Here is a 22,500-nt window from a genome sequence, read left to right on the forward strand (position 1 = left end):
GAGATACCAACATGAGGATATTATAAATATACCAAACCCACATCAAAGGAGAGGAGGGGAAATAAACACCACAAATAAAACCAATGATAAAAATGCTTTTGCTTTTAAACTATTATTTTACTTAGCAGTTCCGCACTGAACGTTGAGATCATGCATGCATTAAAGTGTCCTTTACACAATCTCCAACGTTTGGTCAAAATATCTCTATCCCCACCAACAACAACACTGTAATGGAATGAGCAGAGAAAGTAGAGTAGAGAAAGAGTCTTTTGTGCATATAAAGTATGGACAATAAATGTTCATAAAAGTTCATAATAAAGCTACTATTCTCTGTGTGTTCTCTGTTCGTCATACTAACTCACCAGGTGTGTTGGGTGGGTAAACAGGAAGTGAGGACGGCCCGTTGACCCCAGGAAGTAGTACCGGCGGAAGTCCAGAGATCCCGGGGTAGCCTGAGGGCAGGCTGAGGCCGTGAAGTGCATTGTTCTGGTCCACTGCAGTCTGAAGCTGCTGGGCAGCCAGGCAGCTGAACCCATCGCTCCCAGCCTTCTTCAGACGATCCATCTCCTGCTGAGCCATCAGCTGGCGGACCGTGGTGGGCGTTAGATAGTCCTTCTCTCTGTCCACCTGGTTGCCCAGGGTCTCCTGCACTTTAGCAATGTGCTGTTTGGAGAAGATGTGGTCGCGGATGGACATCCGGGCAGTGTACTTCACACCACACAAAGTACACTCCGGCCGGGGCCCATCCGGCCCACCTTGACTGATCATGAATGGCTTTCCGATGTTGATTTTGAACTTCTTTTCCTTGGCACGGGCGTTCTGGAACCACACCTGAATCACGCGCTTGGGGAGGCCGATCTCGCTGCCCAGCATCTCACACTCATGCATGGTTGGGGTGCGGTAGTCGCTAAAGCAAGCTTTGAGGACTTTCAGCTGAAGGTTGCTCATCTGAGTCCTGAAGCGCTTATGGCCTGGTCTATCGCCACCACTGCCGCTGCCCTTCCCAGACTTGAAGGGGTTTCCACTTCCGAAGGGGTTGGGAGAGCTGGGGTCGGTCAGGCTGGAGGTCTCGCTCTGGTCGTTGTTGTCGTCCATGTCGTCATCTCTGGAGCTGTAGTAGGAGTAGGAGTAGGAGCAGGAGTCTCCGTCCTTGCCCGAGTAGCTGAGGGAGGGGCTCACCATGCTGAAGGGGAAGCGGTCGTCGCCACCCCCGTCTGAGCTCTGGGCCTGGTTGCTCTTGCTGTCGCAGCCCAGCTTGTCCCCTCCGTTGGCCGTGAGGCTCTCTACCTCGTTGTTGTTGCCCTCGTCTCCGGTGGTGGCGTCACTTATGGCCGTGTTGATGGACGAGGTCTCGTCAAAATCCATTTTGTTGTTTATGTCGTAGGATGAGGCCTCTGCAGAATTGATGTTAAGCCCTTCAGATTCATCACAGTTTTCTGCTTTTAAGGATGAAGGGCTCAATAAGTTTTTTAACGGTTCCTCAGATGGTTTGACTGGTGTTGAGGAGGCTGCGGGCAGCTCGTACTCATTTGGCTCAGTCTTGGTGGGCAGCTGTGGATACTCAAAGAAGTTGTACTTGTGTGGGCTCTCGCCTCCATCGTCTTGGTTCATCATTGGGCTATTGGGCAGACTAAACCCTGCCTGTTTGGCTTCATGCCAGTGTCTAGAGCGGATATGGCTGTCCAAAGCTGACTTGGCCTTGAACAGCGCCCGACAAAAAGGGCATTTCTTGTGTGACTGGGAGGGTCCCAGAGCTCTGAACTGTCCCTTTCTCTCTCGGGCACGTGTGTTCTGAAACCACACCTGCACCACTCTCTTCTTCAGGCCGACCTCACGTGCGATGTGATCCAGCATCTTTCTTGTGGGATTTGAGTCCAGCAAGTATTTGTCGTAGAGGATCTCTAGTTGTTCTGGGGTGATGGTGGTTCTGAGACGTTTGTCTCTGTGCTGTTCTTCAGTCATGTTTCCGTTATCTTTTTCATTGGATCCATCCTCTTTCTCGTCTAGTTTTCTCTTCATGGAGCCAGAGCCGGGGCCTGAGGACAAACCAGAGCCGCTTTGAATTGGCATCTGGAGTCCTCCAGACAGCAGCTGGCTAGTCATCAGAGGATTATTGGGGTCGAAGATCATATAGGGCATGTCCATGGGCCTTTCCAAGAACTGGGAATGGAGGAACTGGTTCTGGGCAGCCAAGAAATGCATGTGCTGGTGTTCCTGCCATAGCTCAACACTTGGGAAGGCTATCTTGCACTGGTCACACTGGTATTGGAGCATCTGGGGAGGGAGGCTGTTGGTGAGGGAGGAGAGGGCGAGGGAGAGGGGGCTGGAGGGGACGGCGGCTGACTGAGGCTGGGAGTGGGGTCTGGACATCTGGGGCTGGGGGGGTCTTCTGAGGGGGTGGCTGGGGGGTGGAGGCCTTGGAGGGTCTGGGGTCTGGTAGAGACTTCATCATAACTGGGGAAGGGGCAGGTTCTGGCTCTTTAGGTTTGGGCTCAGAGGGAGGTTCAGGCTTGGGCGAGGTCTTCCCCAGGTTGGGGCGAGGGGAGGGCATCAGAGGGGAGCTGGAGCCTGAGCTAGTGGCTGTTCCACGGTGATGCTTGGATGACTCTGGGTGCTTGGCTGGGCCTGGCTCTCCCATATCCATGTACTCCTCAGACTGGTTGTCCTCATTCCCTTCCTCATCCTCGTCCTTGTAGCACGTCTTCTTCTGGTGGGTGATCAGGTCAAAGATTCGCGGGAACACCACACTGCATTTCTTGCACTGGTACTGCATGTTGCTGGTGCGGATGTAGCGCTCATTCGTCAGTTCTTTCTTCTCATTGTCTTTAGCATCTGCCTGGTTCTCGTAGCTCTTCCGGGCCTTCTGGCGGGCATTTTGGAACCACACCACGATGACCCTAGATGGCAGGTTGAGCACAGTGGAGAGCTGCTCAATCTCATCATCTTTCGGGTAAGCGTTTGTGTCAAAGAAGTCCTGCAGGACCCTCAGTTGGTAGTCAGTGAACCTTGTCCTGGAGGACCTCTTGTTCATGGTGGCATCAGTCCTGTAGTACTCCAGTGTACTATACTGGGACTCCAGCCTAATATCCTCCAACGTGGTAATAGGTGGAATGTTGAAGTTGTAAGGAGAATCTTTGCTTCGCTGCCTTTCTTTGAAGAGGGTGTTACGGAACCAGTGCTTGATGACTTTCTGGGGGAGGCCGGACTTGTCGGCCATCTCCTGAATCTGCTCCTCATTGGGCGAGTTGTTGATGTCAAAGTGCGCTCGGAGGACCTTCAGCTGGTCGTCCGTGATGCGGGTTCGAGGGCGCTTGAACTGGGACTGCCTCAGGAAGTTTGGATCGAGGCCTAGCTGCTGCTGACAGAGCTGGGTGAGATCAGAGGACAGGGAGTCCATTGTAGGCAGCTGCAGGGCGAGTTGAGGGTGTAGACCTTGGTGCTGGATGGACTGCATCATCAGAGGGGGGAAGAGGGAGAAATCTAGTGGGACGGAAGAGGGAGAAACCTGTTGGGGTGCGGAGGGCGGTGGAGGAGGGGGAGGTGGGGGTGGTGGCTGGGGCTGTGGAGCCTGTTGAGGGGCAGGGGATGGGGCCTGAGTCTGGGGCTTGCTCATGGAGGTGGAGGGAGGTTGTTGGGTGGTCACTGGGGCTGGTGGGGGAGGAGGAGGGGGAGGCGGCGGTGGGGGAGTCTCAGGGGAAAGGGGGTTGATGGGGTAGAGCTTGTCGTAGGCCTCTCTGTACTGCTGGGCAAACTTCTCCAGCTCTCCATAAGGGAAGAACTGTCCGTGGATGTGCTCTTGGTGGCTTTTGAGAATGAGCATGTTGGAGAAGAGTTTTCCACATATCCCACATTCCAGCTTGTCATTATTGATCTCCACTTGTTGTTGTTGTGGTTGTTGTTGTTGTTGTTGTTGTTCTCCTTCTTTGTTTTTCTTCTGGTTTTTCTGCCTGTTCTCGTTGTACTGGATGACCAGCTCAAATCCAAAGTTCTCCAGAAGGGCCTTGGCTGCATTTCCTCTGGCTCCTGACACGATACGTGGAGGAGGAATCAGTGGCTCGGGAAACTTTGACTTTTTTTCTTTGTTGTCCTTTCCTCCCTCACTGACTCCATCCCCTCCATTCTCCATCTTTGCTTTGCTCTCCTGTTTTTCCAGATGCTCTTCTGCCTCTCTGGACATCTGTATGTCAGACACTGACACAGCATTGGGCTCCATTTTGGGCTTGTGGCTCTGCAGTTGCTGGTTCTTCTGCTGCTGGAGCTGCAACTGGGATGCTTGTTGCTGCTGTTGCTGTTGTTGCTGCTGTTGAGCCTGCTGTTGAGCCTGCTGCTGAGCCTGAGCCTGCTGTAGCTGGTGTTGCTGCTGCATCTGCTGCTTCAGGTCTTCCAGGAAAGAACCAGTCAAGCCTGGCATTCCGAAAGCGGCGGCTGAGTGAAGAGCCAGCTCTGGGCTCAGGTTGAATTCTGCCCCTGGGATGTAGAAGGGGAACAGGAACTGTGGCTGCTGGAACTGAAGCAGAGCCTCTGGGGTCATGCCGAACTGGGGGAAGAAAGCCGGGTTGAGGAACTGGGGCTGGAAAAAGGCAGCCTGCTGCTGGAGCTCGTGTTGGAGCTGCATCTGTAGCTGAGCTTGGGACTGAGCGTTCTGATGGCTTTGCTGTGCAGAGACATGATCAGTAGTTTGCTTTGCGTTGTTGCTGCTGTTTTTGGCTTCTTTGGCATCTACAGTGTTTTCTTTGTTAGCCGATGGCGTCACGCTTCTAGCAGTGTCTGAGTTGGTGTTGTTGCCTTGTCCGGTTGGGGCTGGGCTGCTGGATGGAGCCAAGCCACTAGTGTTCCCACTCCCTGCACTGCTACTGCTGCTGCTTGTCTCTGTTTTGGCAGTTCTTGCTTTGGTCTGATGCAGCACAGACCTCATGTGGATCTCCAGGGTTGAGCTTTGGCTGTAGGCAACATTGCAGATACTGCATTTGAATGGTTTGTTGTCTACATTGTTGTTGGTCTCTGGAGGAACCGGGCTGGAGGCCTCCTGGAGAACCTTCTTCAGCTTGTGCAGGTGAGAGACAGAGTTGTAGTGGACCAGGAGGATGTTCTTCTGGGTGAAGGACTCCTTGCACACCGTGCACTTGTATGGCCGGGATGGGTCCAGGAACTTCTCCATGGTGAAGTTGGGGCCTTTCCTGAAGGGGAGGGTTCGCTTAGTTTCGGCTCCCATGTCGTCTAGCAACGAGCTACTGTCACTTCCTGTTGGGCTGGCCTTCTCTTCCAGGTCCAGCTCATCGTCTTTCTCCATTTCCTGTTCGAAGGCCTGCTGCGCCTCCTCGTAGGCCCTGGCCTCGCTCTCTGAGAGGAAGTCTCCGTTTACCGGCAGGCTGCCGCAGAGCTGCTGGACCTCGGCTTCGCTCAGCTCCGGATGTCCGTTCTCCAAGTGCTTCCGGAGTGCCAAGAATGTCCGGAAGCTGCGTTGGCAGAGGCTGCACATGGTGGCCGCCCGGATGGCATGGTACTGGGAATGTATCTGCAGCTTCTGCATGGTCTTGAAGGCCAGGCTGCAGTGGTTGCAGCGGTATTTGTAGACGTGGCGGTCGGAGACCGAGAGCTGTTGCTGTTGCTGTTGCTGCTGGCATCTCTGGAGGTCGTTCAGATGGTCCTGAAGGGAGTCAGGGCTCTTTCGATCCTGCCCGACCACAACGGACCTCTTCCAGTCTGGGGCTTCAGACCCATCCTTGGGGGGTTTGAGTTCCTCTACATGGAGGTCTAGTTCACTCTTGCCTTGGCCTGTGCTGTTCATCTCATCCTTGGAACTGTTCCCTGAGAAAGGACAACGAAAAACCAATTAAATTCATGAACAAAAGACATTGTACAAATATATCAACTCTGGAAACGTAAAACTTGTCTGGCAAAAATAAATAATATTTTGTTTCATTTGTGTAGCAGGGCCCTTCTACAACCCAAGGACACTTACTGTAACTCATAATGGTGAAATAATTACACTTTCCAAACAACCTCAAAATAGTGCATTCAATACCGGCAGGGGTATTGTAACAGTGGTAAACGTGCTCTGCGTACCTGTGGGCTTTCGAGACTTCTCAGAGAGAGCAGCAGAAGCATCCATCAGAGACAGAGCGTTGTCTTGTCCAGATGAAGGATGCATCATGTTATTAGGCACCATCACATCAGGCCCAGCCACCTATCAAAGTCAGACAACAAAAACAATGTAATAATCTTAATCATAACCATCCATAATTGCAACATGCATCATAACAAAATTGTATTAAAATATAAAATGTAATGTAATGTAATAATAGATAATCTATCATTTAATAACTATAAAGTTGGTGCAGGTGCTGCTGACAATATTTTGAATTGACATGAACAATAATGATAGTGCAGCGGTTAAGACGTTCAGTCAAAACATTCACCGCAAATACCAAAAACATGTAAAGGAGGTGTACTTTTCAACTCGCCTCACCAATAAAAAGAGCTCATTTTCAGAAAGCAGAATTTGCTTAACTGTCAACTTTATGACGTATTCTCGGGAGAGTGGGATAAATGCATAGGAAATGTTTTATAGGACTGCACAGTGACAGCACTGGCCAGAGCTAGTTATGGGACTGTAGGGAGCACTGGACAGCCAAGACAGAATGACTGCCATTTTTCAATTTGCCATCTCAACATCATAGATCTTAAAAGGGATTAAAGAAAACCTTTAGACCTTGAGAAAAATGTACTGTACGTGCAATGCCATTAGAAGCAAATTAGATTTATCCTCCGCATTTTTCTCACCACTGATCAGCACCACCAACCCCCCCCACCGCCCCCCCCCCACCACCTGAATGTTGTTAAGTTATCTGTGTATCAAACGTACGGTCATAAGCAGTTTATCAACACAGTCTGGAGCCACGCTGTGCAGGTGTGTGAGGTGGAGCTGCAGGTGGATCTTGTTGCTCAGGACGTCTTGGCACAGTGGGCAGCTGATCACTGGCTGCTGCATGGAATGCTGGGACACCACATGGAGCTGTATCCTGTTGGCGTCTTTACTGCTGTAGTTACAGTAGGGGCACTGCTGCACCTGCTGGGAGAGAGAGAGAGAGACAGCATGCTATGGTTATTACTGGGAAAATACTGGAGAACAGAACAAATAACCATTGCGAACAAGTAAAAACATGTCACTTTTAACAGCACTGAGAAACCTAGACGACAGAGTGCTCTGAAGATAGGGATAAAAGATTGAACGGAATTTCCCTTCATCTAAACAAATCGGAATATCCCCCCCCGCACTCGTCCCACTTTACCTTTACACACAAAATGTACATCAACCGCCTTTCCATGTAATGCACTTAAGCCCCTCAACTCGTGTAATTTTATTAGCGGGAAACCTGATTGGAGGGAATTTCTAATCAGGAGATTAGAGATGACAAAGGTGTGTAGCCTCCCCGTCTCCCGCCAAGCCCTCATTACAAGGAGTACTCCTAAAATGGCCGCCTCCAGCCACCTGCCTTAATGTAATCCATTTCTGAAATGACTCAGGCCTCCTTCCACTCAGGGCCCTCCACCAGACAAGCTTCATAATCTAATTTAAAAACACATATCATTTAAAGACATGCAAAGAGAGGGGGACAGGGAGAGAGCCTTGCCTGGTGCAGGCAGGCGGGTAGGCATTCCACTTAAGAACACAAAGGAGCGAGAACGTTCTATGGGTGATGCTAAAGTGTTCTGTCAGTGAGGGATGAGTTTGGGGTTAACCCTTTGAGTTCTGTTGACAGCACACTACTTTCTGAGATATTAACTCTTAGCATACCTGCTAACTGGTTAAATATAGCTTTCCCTGTCGGTTTATCATGGAGCATTAGCAGTTTGCTTAGCATACCTGTTCGCTAGTGCAGGTCTTCCCCTCGGCAGACTTGGGCCTTTTGGGCGGGCTGTCATTCTGTCTCTCTGGCAGCATGGAGCGTTTTCCCACAGCGTTGGATCCAGGAGACTCTTTAAACAGAGAGTTCACTCCTAAAACACAAGACAGCACAGAGGAAAATTGTTATATTGTGTTGTATCTCTGTTATAAAAAATATGTTCTAGTAAAATCATAGTTCTCAATGGATGAAGCCAAAAAATAAGTCAATTAATTGATGTCTTTCACAAATAATGTGTATCAAATTAAAATACAGATGGACACGTGGTGATTTTCATGTCGTGACAGACATTGGCTGTGGGGCTAGAAGTGTAGACCTATCGTATCACCCTCCTAATTCTCATTCATATACATTGAGTCATTCTGCCCCAAGGACATGAGAGAAATGGAGAGAAAATCAAACCAGCCTCATTTTCACAGCAAGACATACATTAAATGTTATGGTAATATTATACACTTCATTAGGCCATATGCATCTAGCCCCCCTTTTCCTCCAAATACACACACACGTACGCAAGCAGGCAAACATGTACACACACACACACACATCATGCTAAATATCTGAGCCGTTTTCTGGTCACGGCTGGAGGTGGGGAGGTGGTTTATATGGCTGCAGCAGAGCTCAATGCTAAGAGATCAGCCTCTGGTTGTATTTAGCAGACGCTGCTACCCACTGATAAATGTTTTATTACCTCATCCTTAGATACAGCCAAACTGTGTATGTATGTGTGTGAAGCTACACTCTGCCAGTGCAATTTACCCTCTCTGCACAACACAAAGAAATAGCAGTAGCACCCCACTATGCTTCGCTCTCTCTCTCTCTCTCTCTCTCTCTCTCTCTCTCTCTCTCTCACTCTCTCTCTCTCTCTCCACCTCTCTCTCTCTCCACCTCTCTCTCTCTCTCTCTCTCTCTCACTTGTCTGGTTACTCAAGGCAATATTGTGAGTCTCATTCTTGCGAATCAACGCTTCTCCGTAGACGCACAAATACAAATAAATAAAAAGTAAAGCATTGATACATGGAGGGAAGAAAAAAACACATTTTGTATTTCATATTATTCCCTGTCCTGTGTTTGTACTGGCTGCATATCAATTCCTCCCACTCGTTCATGCATTTCAATTCTGGTGCATTAAGCAGCCTTCCACTTATTTTATATGTAATCCCCCTATATCTGCAGTCTGAAATATTGGCCTGTCAAGAAAAGTGACAGAGGGAGGGGAAGAAGAGAATAAAATAAGAGAGGGAGAGAAAGGAAATCAAGAGCACAATGTGAATTTCCAACAGCATCCGAGAAATTCTCTGCAGCCTGTAATATGAAGGTAATCTTTTCTCCCTCCGCTGGTCTTTGATGGCCCTGCAGGGCTGGTGTGTGCGTGTGTGTGTTTATGTGCGCATGCGTGTGTGTGTGTCTGTGATTGTGTGTGCATGCTGGTGTGTTTGTCCATATACAGTACCAGTCAAAAGTTTGGACACACCTACTCATTCAAGGGTTTTTCTTTATTTTTACTATTCTCTACATTGTAGAATAATAGTGAAGACATCAAAACTATGAAATAACACATATGGAATAATGTAGTAACCAAAAAAGTGTTAACCAAATCAAAATATATTTTATATTTGAGATTCTTCAAATAGCCACCCTTTGCTTTGATGACAGCTTTGCACACTCTTGGCATTCTCTCAACCAGCTTCACCTGGAATGCTTTTCCAACAGTCTTGAAGGAGTTCCCACATATGCTTAGCACTTGTTGGCTGCTTTTCCTTCACTCTGCCGTCCGACTCATCCCAAACCATCTCAATTGGGTTGAGGTCGGGGGATTGTGGTGGCCAGGTCATCTGATGCAGCACTCCATCACTCTCCTTCTTGGTAAAATAGCCCTTACACAGCCTGGAGGTGTGTTGGGTCATTGTCCTGTTGAAAAACAAATGATAGTCCCACTAAGCCCAAACCAGATGGGATGGCATAATCGCTGCAGAATGCTGTGGCAGCCATGCTGGTTAAGTGTGCCTTGAATTCTAAATAAATCACAGACAGTGTCACCAGCAAACCAGCAAACCACCATAACACCACCTCCTCCATGCTTTACGGTGGGTACTACACATGTGGAGATCATCCGTTGACCCACACCGCGTCTCACAAATACACGGCGGTTGGAACCAAAAATCTCAAATTTGGACTCCAGACCAAAGGACACATTTCCACCGGTCTAATGTCCATTGCTCATGTTTCTTGGCCCAAGCAGGTCTCTTCTTCTTATTGGTATCCTTTAGTAGTGATTTCTTTGCAGCGATTCGACCATGAAGGCCTGACTCACACAGTCCCCTCTGAACAGTTGATGTTGAGATGTGTCTGTGACTTCAACTATGTGAAACATTTATTTGGGCTGCAATTTCTGAGGCTGGTAACTCTAATGAACTTATCCTCTGCAGCAGAGGTAACTCTGGTTCTTCCATTCCTGTGGCAGTCCTCATGAGAGCCAGTTTCATCATAACGCTTGATGGTTTTTGCGACTGCACTTGAAGAAACTTTCAAAGTTCTTGAAATGTTCCGTATTGACTGACCTACATTTCTTAAAGTAATGATGGACTGTCGTTTCTCTTTGCTTATTTGAGCTGTTCTTGCCATAATATGAACTTAGCCCTATTTGATAAAATACCATCTTCTGTATACCCCCCTACCTTGTCACAACACAACTGATTGGCTCAAACGCATTAAGAAGGAAAGAAATCCCACAAATTAACTTTTAAGAAGGCACACCTGTTAATTGAAATGCATTCCAGGTGACCTCATGAAGCTGGTTGAGAGAATGCCAAGAGTGTGCAAAGCTGTAATCAAGGCAAAGGTTGGCTATTTGAAGAATCTCAAATATAAAATGTATTTTGATTTGTTTAACACGTTTTTGGTTACTACATGATTCCATGTGTGTTATTTCATAGTTTTGATGTCTTCACTATTATTCTACAATGTAAAAATAAAGAAAACCCCTTGAATGAGTAGGTGTGTCCAAACTTTTGACTGGTAGTGTGTGTGTGTGTGTGTGTGTGTGTGAGCCATGTCACATACATCTCATGATGACAAACCCTACCACCTCATTGGCCAGTTGGGTCTGGTCTCGTCACACCCGTCACAATCACCTGACCTTTCCTCTACTCCCTCCCTCCCTCCCTCCCTCCCTCCAATTATTATGACCATTTCTAATTTCAACTTTCAATTTTCTCCCTCCATCTTCCAGTCAATTTACAACTAAATTACATCCAGGAGGAGAGAGGAGATTGTTGGACAAAAGGTTGTTGCAAACACACTCACAATCTGGCGAGGAGAGGACAGACAAGTAGCCCCCATTGACATTGATTGCCATCATATTGAATGTGAATGTATAGCGTGTGTGTGTGTGTGTGTGTGTGTCCTACTGATTTATTTTATTAATCATCATGCTGTTTTCATCAACACTTAAAGCTCTGTCACAGACAAGAAGACACTCCACTGTCTGAAGAAAAAAAACTGTCACGCAACCTTGAACACTTTACACATGGATAAGAGGCGAGCTACGCAAATGCATCATATGCATGCGGCCATTTCAAGACCCACACAGTGGAATTCAAAACTATAGATTCCTCTCATCCATATTGTAAGTGGAATTACATCGAGACTTTCACGAGAGGATATGATCGACTTGAGTAGGGAAACAATGTACACTACATCCATTCACTTGACTCATGATAGCTGGTGTCCAATTATCAGCTCCCTATCTCCATCTAACACACTGTCCTTTTCTTCCTTGGCCCCTGAATGGTCATAAAGAAAGAGAAAAAGATGTGGAGGGAGAGAGACGGGGGAGAGAGACGGGGGAGAGAGAGAGAGACACTCTCTTCTTCTCTCATTCTCCTTTGTTTCTGAGCCTCACACTTAATGACACTCCTTTTTTTCTCTCCTTTTTTTTTCTCTCCTATTTTCTCTCTCTCCCTGCGTGTCCTGATGCTGTGCAGCACGGCAGAGAGGCAGTGGGGCGATGAGGCGAAGGCTAGAACAGGCCCGACAAGGTTCCTCCTCCAATGACAAATGGCTGGCTGCAGCAGGACCTTGGCTGATTAGATAAATCAAAAAGTGATTTATGACGTTCAGACCGTTTGCATTGCAGGAGAGAAAACAACCATGCTACCCACCCATCTTTATTTACTACTGTCAATGGTAGTTAGGACGCCAAGTGTATACACAGTCACACGTATACACACATATATATACACACACACACAAATGCGTGTGTGACGTACACAGATACACATGCACACACACACTAGTGTGTCCAATCCAGTTCTCTCTTGAACACCAGGATAATTCTGTCCTAAATTGTTCCTCAAAAGTAATGGCAACAATAGAATCTCTGCTAATGGTTTTCTCACATACCTATTTCTGCATGCGCCCTTTCCGTTAAATTTAACCCAGCAAACTACATTTTCACACAAACTAGAGGTTCATGTGTTATCACGTCTTTTCACATTTTTCTTTATAAATATATAACTACTATCTAATCTTTAAACATAAACAATGTATACAAATTAAAATAGAGCAATACAATATTGGGTACAATATTTCTAATATTTTATTAAGGGGGCGCTGCTGGTCCGAGGTAGGTTGGATTTAGTATTCAATTTAGCAGTCCTGAGATTTGCCAGGGGCTTAGGTTACTGGGCAATACATTTATCCTGACAATAGACAGAGAGAAAGAGGGAGGGTGGGAGAGAGGGAGAGAGAGAGAAGGTAGAGAGAGAGAAATGGAGGGAGAGGGAGAGAGATAGAGAAGGGAGAGAGAGGGAGGGACAGCGAGAGAAAGAGAGAGGGGGAGAGAGGAATTGAGGGGGGAGAGAGAGAGAGAGAGACAGAGAGAGAGTGATGGGTGGGGGAGAGAGAGAAAGAGATGGAGAGGGGAGAGAAAGAGGGAAAGAGAGAGGTTGATTTAGAGGCCTAGTGGTCTAAGGTTATGCATTAGCCTGACCTCAGAGTCACCTGATAACATTAGAATCCCACACTTTGAACTAACATTAGAATGCTACAGTCCCACAGACAGAGCAACACAACCAGGCAAACAGCAGCACACTAAGTCCCACAGACAGAGCAGCACAACCAGGCAAACAGCAGCACACTAAGTCCCACAGACAGAGCAGCACAACCAGGCAAACAGCAGCACACTAAGTCCCACAGACAGAGCAGCACAACCAGGCAAACAGCAGCACACTAAGTCCCACAGACAGAGCAGCACAACCAGGAAAACAGCAGCACACTAAGTCCCACAGACAGAGCAGCACAACCAGGCAAACAGCAGCACACTAAGTCCCACAGACAGAGCAACACAACCAGGCAAACAGCAGCACACTAAGTCCCACAGACAGAGCAGCACAACCAGGAAAACAGCAGCACACTAAGTCCCACAGACAGAGCAGCACAACCAGGCAAACAGCAGCACACTAAGTCCCACAGACAGAGCAGCACAACCAAGCAAACAGCAGCACACTAAGTCCCACAGACAGAGCAACACAACCAGGCAAACAGCAGCACACTAAGTCCCACAGACAGAGCAGCACAACCAGGCAAACAGCAGCACACTAAGTCCCACAGACAGAGCAACAACACCAGGCAAACAGCAGCACACTAAGTCCCACAGACAGAGCAGCACAACCAGGCAAACAGCAGCACACTAAGTCCCACAGACAGAGGCACCTAGATGTTTTCGAGGGGAACTGATGACCAGATTAAGCATATTTAAATTAATACCATTTTTTTAGGCAATCTATTTTTATTTGTTGCCTTTTTATATTTTTTATCTTTCTGTTTTTAATGAGAGATAAATATGAAGGGAGCGGATGTCACGTTTGACAAATTGACCAAGACATTCACCCATGCAATGATTAAAATCAAAATAAAACTCATAGCTGTAGGCTTATAATTAAATATGCTAATATGTTTAATATATTTTAATCTAACATCTAGGAACGGCAGAGATTGACCAACCCTAATTTCAAATCTGGCTAAATTTATGGGACACATCCGTGCAAACAAACATGTTTTGCAAATAGGAATTCGTAATCTAAAATATTCCACATTTGATCTCGTTTGCATGCTTTTTCCGTTTCGTTTCACTCATCTGTATAATTCAAATTTTATGAGAAATGAATACAACAACATTGGGCCAAAAAAACAATGACTAATTTCCTTGCTAATTTGAAGCAGGTAGAGTCAGTAATTTCCTTAGTTGACAGGCTGATTTTCATGCAGGGTCTTTGTTTAGTAAGATATTTATAAAGAGAGGCCCCTAAGCCATACCACTGACATGCTCCATCTCTACACTGCACAAAGCAATCTGGAATTAATCCACATAGGGACATCCATAGGGACATCCATAGGGACATTAGCATGGAAAATATAACATGGATTATAATTAATCTAAAATGACACTGGATTAAAAAATGTCAATGAAGCAAGGGGAAAGCTCTCTTATCTCGCTCTCTCCATCTCTCTCTCTCTCTCTCTCTCTCTCTCTCTCTCTCTCTCTCTCTCTCTCTCTCTCTCTCTCTCTCTCTCTCTCTCTCTCTCTCTCTCTCTCTCTCTCTCTCTCTCTCTCTCTCTCTCTCTCTCTCTCTCTCTCTCTCTCTCTCTCTCTCTCTGTGACTCTTTGTTTAAGGGAGCTTGGTCTTGGATATGGGTAGAACAAACAGTGCTCTCTTGGTTTGTGTTTAATCTGCCTCCCCAGAGTCTACTGCTGTGTGTTTTAGAATGATCCTCATCTCAGATTGGGTATGGAGACGGACACACTAAATCTAAATCTCACTTTTTAAGCTGGAAAAGAAAAGAGCAAAACAAGAGCAGAGCACAACAACAAGCAACCAGACCAAACCAAACCAGACCAGACCAAAACCAGACCAGACCAAAATCAGACCAGACCAAACCAGACTAAAACCATACCAGACCAAACCAGACCAGACCAAAACCAGACCAGACCAAACCAGACCAGACCAAAACCAGACCAGACCAAAACCAGACCAGACCAGACCCCCCCCCACACACACACACACACACCTCTACTCTGCCTGCTTTTTTGTAGATATCCAATGCCCTTTTTGTTACATTTATTGCCAAGAAATTTGTTTTTCAGCAAAACTGAACAAATAAGTATCATGATTAAGTTGTGAGAGTTGTTTTAGGTTTTAACTATAGTGTGTATTTTTTGTCGTATCTTTTGAGGAAGTAAAACGCAGGAGCCTGCTACTGTCTGGTCCTGGTCTGGTTCTGGTCTGGTTCTGGTCTGGTCTGGTCCTGGTCTGGTTCTGGTCTGGTTCTGGTCTGGTCCTGGTCTGGTTTGGTCTGGTTCTGGTCTGGTCCTGGTCTGGTTTGGTCTGGTTTGGACCAGACCAGAACCAGAACCGGACCGGACCAGAACTCAACCAGAACCAGGCCAGACCAGAACCAGATCAGGACCAGACAGTAGCGGGGCGGGCGGGGCGGTGGGGGGGGTTAAATGATGCTGCTGGTAATGTGGGGGTGTAAATGCATTGACTTTAGTCCCTGCCATTGAGATGGAGCTGAACGATAGATGACTAGCTCGGTGTGTGTGTGTGTGTGTGCGTGTGTGTATGAGCTGGGAGATAGATGACTAGCTCGGTGTGTGTGTGTGCGTGTATGAGCTGGGAGATAGTTGACTAGCTAAACAAATAGCCCCCGCTGTCTCTAAGCTCTACTTCTGCTCCACTGAACCCAACATTATGGAGGTATAGCATGCAGGAGGGAAGGAGAACAAGGTAGAGAGGGAGGCCATGTAATATTCATCTTGGGCATGAATTTCCATCTCATCCATAAACAGGCCATGTGATGTGAGTGGATATTTGGATAAATCCGATGTAGCCATGCCAAGCCAGGGGACGGCCAGACCAGATGCTAGCTAGCTCCAGGGGATATTACTGTTAGCTATGAGAACACTAGGTCCAAAAGACTTCTCAACAGCTTCTACCCACAAGCCATAAGACTCCTGAACAGCTAATCATGGCTACCCGGACTATTTGCACTGCCCCCCCACCCCATCCTTTTTACGCTGCTGCTACTCTGTTAAGTATTTATGCATAGTCACTTTAACTCTACCCACATGTACATATTACCTCAACTACCTCAACTAGCCGGTGCCCCCGCACATTGACTCTGCACCGTTACCCCCCTGTATATATAGCCTCCCTACTGTCACTTTATTTTACTTCTGCTCTTTGTTTTTCTCAACACTTTTTTTTTTGTTGTTGTTTTATTCTTACTTTTTTTTGTTTAAAATAAACGCACTGTTGGTTAAGGGCTGTAAGTAAGCATTTCACTGTAATGTCTGCACTTGTTGTATTCGGCGCATGTGACCAATAAAATTTGATTTGATTTGATTTGACAAGGCCTCGCCTCTCTGATCACGCGCCACCATTCTTACATTACAAATAGATTCAGATGATACATTTTGTGTGTGTGTGTTATTTTATCTCCTTTACATTTCCATTGAGCAAAATGCATTGTGATGGGGGCATATATTGGCCAGGGTCTATCAGGCAAATGATGGATGGAACAAAACAAAATAAAAAAAGAGAGGGAGAGGGGGAAAAAACTAATTTAAGGGTTACAAGGATGTGGTGCGATATTAGTAAAACATATACATGCGTGCTGTCTAATCCTGCGCTTATGAAAAATTAATATGTCATCGGAGAGGGCACAAGTACAGGCAAGATTAATACAAGGAGCTTATAAATTACAAGCACGCCAACTGATTTGATTAAAAAATAATCTGGGGTCTGGTCACTGGATGGTTATATTCTCTAATTTATCCTCTGTAGCTCCTCTCTCTCTCTCTCTCTCCCTCTCTCTCACGCTCTCTCTCGCTCTCTCTCGCTCTCTCATTTTCTCTCTCTCATTTTCTTTCTCTCTCTCTCTCTCTCATACTCTCTCTCATTCTCTCTCTCTCTCTCTCTCTCTCTCTCTCTCTCTCTCTCTCTCTCTCTCTCTCTCTCTCTCTCTCTCTCTCTCTCTCTCTCTCTCTCTCTCTCTCTCTCTCTCTCAGATGGAGTGATTGGAAAGTCTGAAGCCTTCACATGCTACACACACATGGGTGGGATGAAGGTATGGGTTGGTGTGTGTGTTCTTACTGTGTTCTCTGTCAGCCAGCTCTCTGTCATTGAGGCCAGGCCTGGAGGAAGAGCGAGGAGGAAGGGGGACTTCGTCATCACATGGCTCTTCTAGAGAAAAAAAACACAGAGAAAAGACTACATTACCCATACAGCTTCACTCTATACACAGCTCACCAAGTAACCCACAGTTCAAACCAAACACATAAACATACTTTTTGTATCCTTGTGTGTGTGTTGCTCACTAGGCTGCTCAGCTCTGCCCGGATGGCTAACGCTAGCTAGCTCTAATCCTATTCTAGCCAAGCCCTAGTTCTCTCTCTCTTTCTCTCTTTCTCTCTCTCGTTCTCTCTCTCTCGTTCTCTCTTTCTCTCTCTCGTTCTCTCTCTCGTTCTCTCTTTCTCTCTCTCGTTCTCTCTTTCTCTCTCTCGTTCTCTCTTTCTCTCTCTCGTTCTCTCTCTCGTTCTCTCTTTCTCTCTTTCTCTCTCGTTCATCCCGCCATCTCTTTCTGTAATGAATTTACAGCAGACTGAGAGAGGCCAGATAACCAGGACTAACACCCACAGACACACACTGTAACACACCGCTGAATATACACACACTCACACACACATTAAAAAACAGATACATAAACAAACATATCCAAAAAGTGTTAAAATTAATATATTTTTAAAGGGCCTCTCCTCTGTAAGAAATTAAATGAATGCGGGTGTCAGAGAAAATGAAAAGGGTATGTGTGTGTGTGTAAATCGCTGTGCTCATCAATCTTTCTCTGCCTTAATAAGCATGTATTATCATAACCATACAAACCTAGCCAAAGGTACCATAGGGGTCACATACACATTTGCATACAATCACTTTGGCCATTGTGTGGTGTGTGTGTGTGCATGTGTATGTGTGTGCAAAAGGGGTCTGAAACCCTCTCGGAAACATGATATAATTAACCCTTTCATATTCAGCACACACACACACACACAGTCCAGTCCCGTCCAGGCGCCACCGCTTTAAGCGGCAATACATTAAGTGGAAATTATATACAGCATGAAATTTTCATGGCAGATGCTGGCGAGTGATTGAGAGGAGAAATTATGTCTGTGTGTGTGTGTGTGATTGCGGCTGCTCCCCGGTCCTGATGTTTTATTAATATGTCTGTGACAGTGGGATGAAATATGTCCTGTCACCCCAGGAAGCACAGACTGCAGAAAATGACATTTTTGGTGCAGCAACGTATTCTAATTCACCCCTCCTTCACACAGATAGAGAGAGGGAGGAGGAGGGTACAATGAGAGGGGGGTTATGGAGAAAGACGGGGAGAGAGAGGATGTGTGTGTGTGTGTGTGTGACTAGCGGGGGGCCTCTTCAGATGTATATGATGTGTTCATACAAAGACAAGCAAATGGCACGAGAGAGAGAGGATGGGGAGAGTTTTCCGCTACTGTCTTTCGTCCTCTGAGACATCACACAATTATACAACCAAAATAACAAGGTCACAACAATGTCTGAGAGATGAAGAAAAGAAAGAAAGGATGCCTGGTCTTTTTTTCCTTTGTCACCCTGTCTGCTTCCACCCCTCCACCCCATATCACAGCTCAGAAAAAAGCTGAGGGGGGAAAGGGAGGAGGGGGGAGGGAGAGAGGGAGGGCGGAAGTGGACTGGAAGGGTAGTAAGGAGTACCGTGGGGTGCAGAGGGGTCAAGAAAGGGGTTTCACTGATGAAGCCTAATAAAGACTGAGAAGACAGGCCCCTGACAAGCACACACACGAACACGCACAGTCAGACACACACACAGTTTCTTCAGCATATCCAACACACACACACACACATACACACACAGACACGCTTTCTTCAGCATATCCTTTGACAGCACTTCTCTTCCTTTCCTCCACTCCACTCTTCCACTAAGCCCTGTCCTCCCCTCCCTCTCTCTCATCCCTCGCTCCGCTCCTCCTCTGTTACTGCTCTGTCGTTACTACCCCACTCCCCTGGGGGAGGGAACAAGGTCTCTGAACGCTACAGACACACTTCACCTCCAGGGGGCATCACACTGATACTAAAGAATGTGTGTGTGCGTGTGTGTGTGTGTGTCAGTGCCTATCAGGAAACACATTTCTAAAACATTTCTAGCTAAAGAGAAGAGATAAAAGGAAAAAGATACAGTAGAGGAAAAGGAAATATATAAAGGAGGGGGGAACAGGAAAGATATATAAAGGAGGGGGGAACAGGAAAGAGATAAAGGAGGGGGGAAAAGGAAAGATATATAAAGGAGGGGGGAACAGGAAAGAGATAAAGAAGAGGGGAACAGGAAAGAGATAAAGGAGGGGGGAACAGGAAAGAGATAAAGGAGAGGGGAACAGGGAAGAGATAAAGGAGGGGGGAACAGGAAAGAGATAAAGGAGAGGGGAACAGGAAAGATATAAAGGAGAGGGGAACAGGAAAGAGATAAAGGAGAGGGGAACAGGAAAGAGATAAAGGAGAGGGGAACAGGAAAGAGATAAAGGAGGGGGGAACAGGAAAGAGATAAAGGAGGGGGGAACAGGAAAGATATAAAAGGGGGGAACAGGAAAGAGATAAAGGAGAGGGGAACAGGAAAGAGATAAAGGAGGGGGGAACAGGAAAGAGATAAAGGAGAGGGGAACAGGAAAGAGATAAAGAAGGGGGGGAAAGGAAAGAGAAGGGGGGGGAACAGGAAAGAGATAAAGGAGGGGGGAACAGGAAAGAGATAAAGGAGGGGGGAACAGGAAAGAGATAAAGGAGAGGGGAACAGGAAAGAGATAAAGAAGGGGGGGAAAGGAAAGAGAAGGGGGGGAACAGGAAAGAGATAAAGGAGGGGGGGAAAGGAAAGATATATAAAGGAGAGGGGAACAGGAAAGAGATAAAGGAGGGGGGATCAGGAAAGAGATAAAGGAAAGAGATAAAGCAGAGGGGAAAAGGAGAGATATATAAAGGAGGGGGGAACAGGAAAGAGATAAAGGAGAGGGGAACAGGAAAGAGATAAAGGAAGGGGGAACAGGAAAGAGGTAAAAGGGGGAACAGGAAAGAGATAAAGGAGAGGGGAACAGGAAAGAGATAAAGGAGAGGGGAACAGGAAAGAGATAAAGGAAGGGGAACAGGAAAGAGATAAAGAAGAGGGGAACAGGAAAGAGATTAAGGAGGGGAGAAAAGGAAAGAGAAGGGGGGGGGACAGGAAAGAGATAAAGGAGGGGGGGGAAAGGAAAGATATATAAAGGAGAGGGGAACAGGAAATAGATAAAGGAGGGGGGATCAGGAAAGAGATAAAGGAAAGAGATAAAGCAGAGGGGAAAAGGAAAGAGATAAAGGAGGGGGGATCAGGAAAGAGATAAAGGAAAGAGATAAAGCAGAGGGGAAAAGGAAAGATATATAAAGGAGGGGGGAACAGGAAAGAGATAAAGGAGAGGGGAACAGGAAAGAGATAAAGGAGGGGGGAACAGGAAAGAGGTAAAAGGGGGGAACAGGAAAGAGATAAAGGAGAGGGGAACAGGAAAGAGATAAAGGAGAGGGGAACAGGAAAGAGATAAAGGAAGGGGAACAGGAAAGAGATAAAGAAGAGGGGAACAGGAAAGAGATTAAGGAGGGGGGAAAAGGAAAGAGAAGGGGGGGAGACAGGAAAGAGATAAAGGAGGGGGGGGAAAGGAAAGATATATAAAGGAGAGGGGAACAGGAAATAGATAAAGGAGGGGGGATCAGGAAAGAGATAAAGGAAAGAGATAAAGCAGAGGGGAAAAGGAAAGATATAAAGGAGGGGGGAACAGGAACGATAAAGGAAAGAGATAAAGGAGGGGGGAACAGGAAAGATAAAGAAGAGGGGGAAAGGAAAGAGATAAAGGAAGGGGGGAGCAGGAAAGATAAAGAAAAGAGATAAAGCAGAAGGGAAAAGGAAAGAGATAAAAGGGAGGGGAAAAGGAAAGAGATAAAGTAGGGGGGAACAGGAAAGATAAAGGAGAGGGGAAAAGGAAAGAGATAAAGGAGGGGGGAAAAGAGGGAAAAAGAAGGGGAGAAAATAACAGCATCCATCATCTGGGTCTCATCAGACCCTTTTCCCTCTCTCTCTTTAGGGGTTTGGTTATGTTATGTGTGTGTGTGTGTGTGTGTGTGTGTGTGTGTGTGGAATGTGTTTCCAGATTGAGGACATTCCCAGACGATCTCTGCCTATACATCATCACAACGGTTGCCCTCCGACTGACCCTGCCAGCTTGAACACAGATCACTGTGTGTGTGTGTGTGTGTGTGCTGGTGTGTAAGCAAAGGAGAGTGTGTGTGTATGAGTGAATGAGTGAATGTGACATCATGTGTGTGAATGAGAGTGAGTGCATTAATTGTGTGTGTGTCGATTCTGCGGCAGCGACTTTAAACCTTCAACTTAATCGCTACCAGGAGTAGCACAGACCAAACCTTTACAGCCCCCGCCCCACGCACACACAACTCCCGCCCCCACATGCCCCCAAACCGCAAACACACACACACACCCTTGGCGGGTTAAACTATGGTCCGTGTGTGATTTTCTTCGTCCCGATGGGACCCTCTTTGATGTGGTCCGGATGGAACATTAAAGCGGGCTACTGAGGTAGGACTTGGCCCTAACCACAGATCTAGGATCAGATGACTCTGCCCTCGTCTCTTTAGTGGGATGGAAACATATCTGATCCTGGACCAGTGGATCCAATGGTGGAATTGAATCTCACATTCCATAAAATGGCCGAATTATGATAAAGGCATATTGGAAAGGGGACAAAAGGAAAACGGAGAAAGATGTGGAGAGGGAGAGAGAGATATAGAAAGAGAGACAGCGACAAATGAGAATATAGACATATAGAGAGAGGAAGGGGGCAGACATATGGACATATTGAGTCTCTCTCTCTGTTTTCGTTAGAGCAGGGATCTCTGTCTGTCCGTGTGTGTGTGAGCTGCTTAATGACCTGCTCTGAGACCACTCTGTCTCTCTCTCCCTGAGGGACCTTAACGGCCATGCCAGGTCATTATGTCTCCAGTGAAGGACTCAGTCGAAACTGGACACGCGGCAGGCTCAAAATGGCTGGATTCATTAAGCAGGATGAAGACACAGTTAGGTCTAGTTTGGATCCTCAGGGCAGTGATTTTGCTCATTAGAGAAAAACATGAAGAATATCCCCTGCTTTATTTCTGTTATTTATCCTAAATCACCAAAATCCCCAGAACAAAAATCCCCAACACAATTATAGCTGTTTCGTGGACTGGCATTAAAAATTAAGAGAAAGCTATATTGTAAAATATTTTGGTTATTATATATTTTATGATATTATATTAGGATGACTAAAATGTAAATGTATATTAAGATTGTTTATGATAGTAGTATTTTCAGTGGCTATTATTTTCCTAGTTTAGAATAGGTCTGATGTATTGTAATCATAAGCTCTTCTCTGTCTCCCCTAGTTATGTTCAGTTCAGTATGAGTGTGACAC

General features: G+C 46.5%; 1 protein-coding gene across 1 annotated transcript in view; it reads right to left on the reverse strand.

The window, feature by feature from the left end:
• The window catches only part of zfhx4 (zinc finger homeobox 4), a 101,871-nt gene that overhangs the window by 4,675 nt on the left and 74,696 nt on the right, over positions 1-22,500 (reverse strand). The window contains 6 exon segments of the mRNA XM_045210496.1: positions 363-2,377; positions 2,379-5,808; positions 6,067-6,187; positions 6,866-7,072; positions 7,868-8,001; positions 17,066-17,155. Coding sequence (XP_045066431.1) covers positions 363-2,377; positions 2,379-5,808; positions 6,067-6,187; positions 6,866-7,072; positions 7,868-8,001; positions 17,066-17,155 — 5,997 coding nt within the window.

The sequence above is a fragment of the Coregonus clupeaformis genome, chromosome 34 (assembly GCF_020615455.1).
Source record: "Coregonus clupeaformis isolate EN_2021a chromosome 34, ASM2061545v1, whole genome shotgun sequence".
In the NCBI taxonomy this organism is placed as follows: domain Eukaryota; kingdom Metazoa; phylum Chordata; class Actinopteri; order Salmoniformes; family Salmonidae; genus Coregonus; species Coregonus clupeaformis.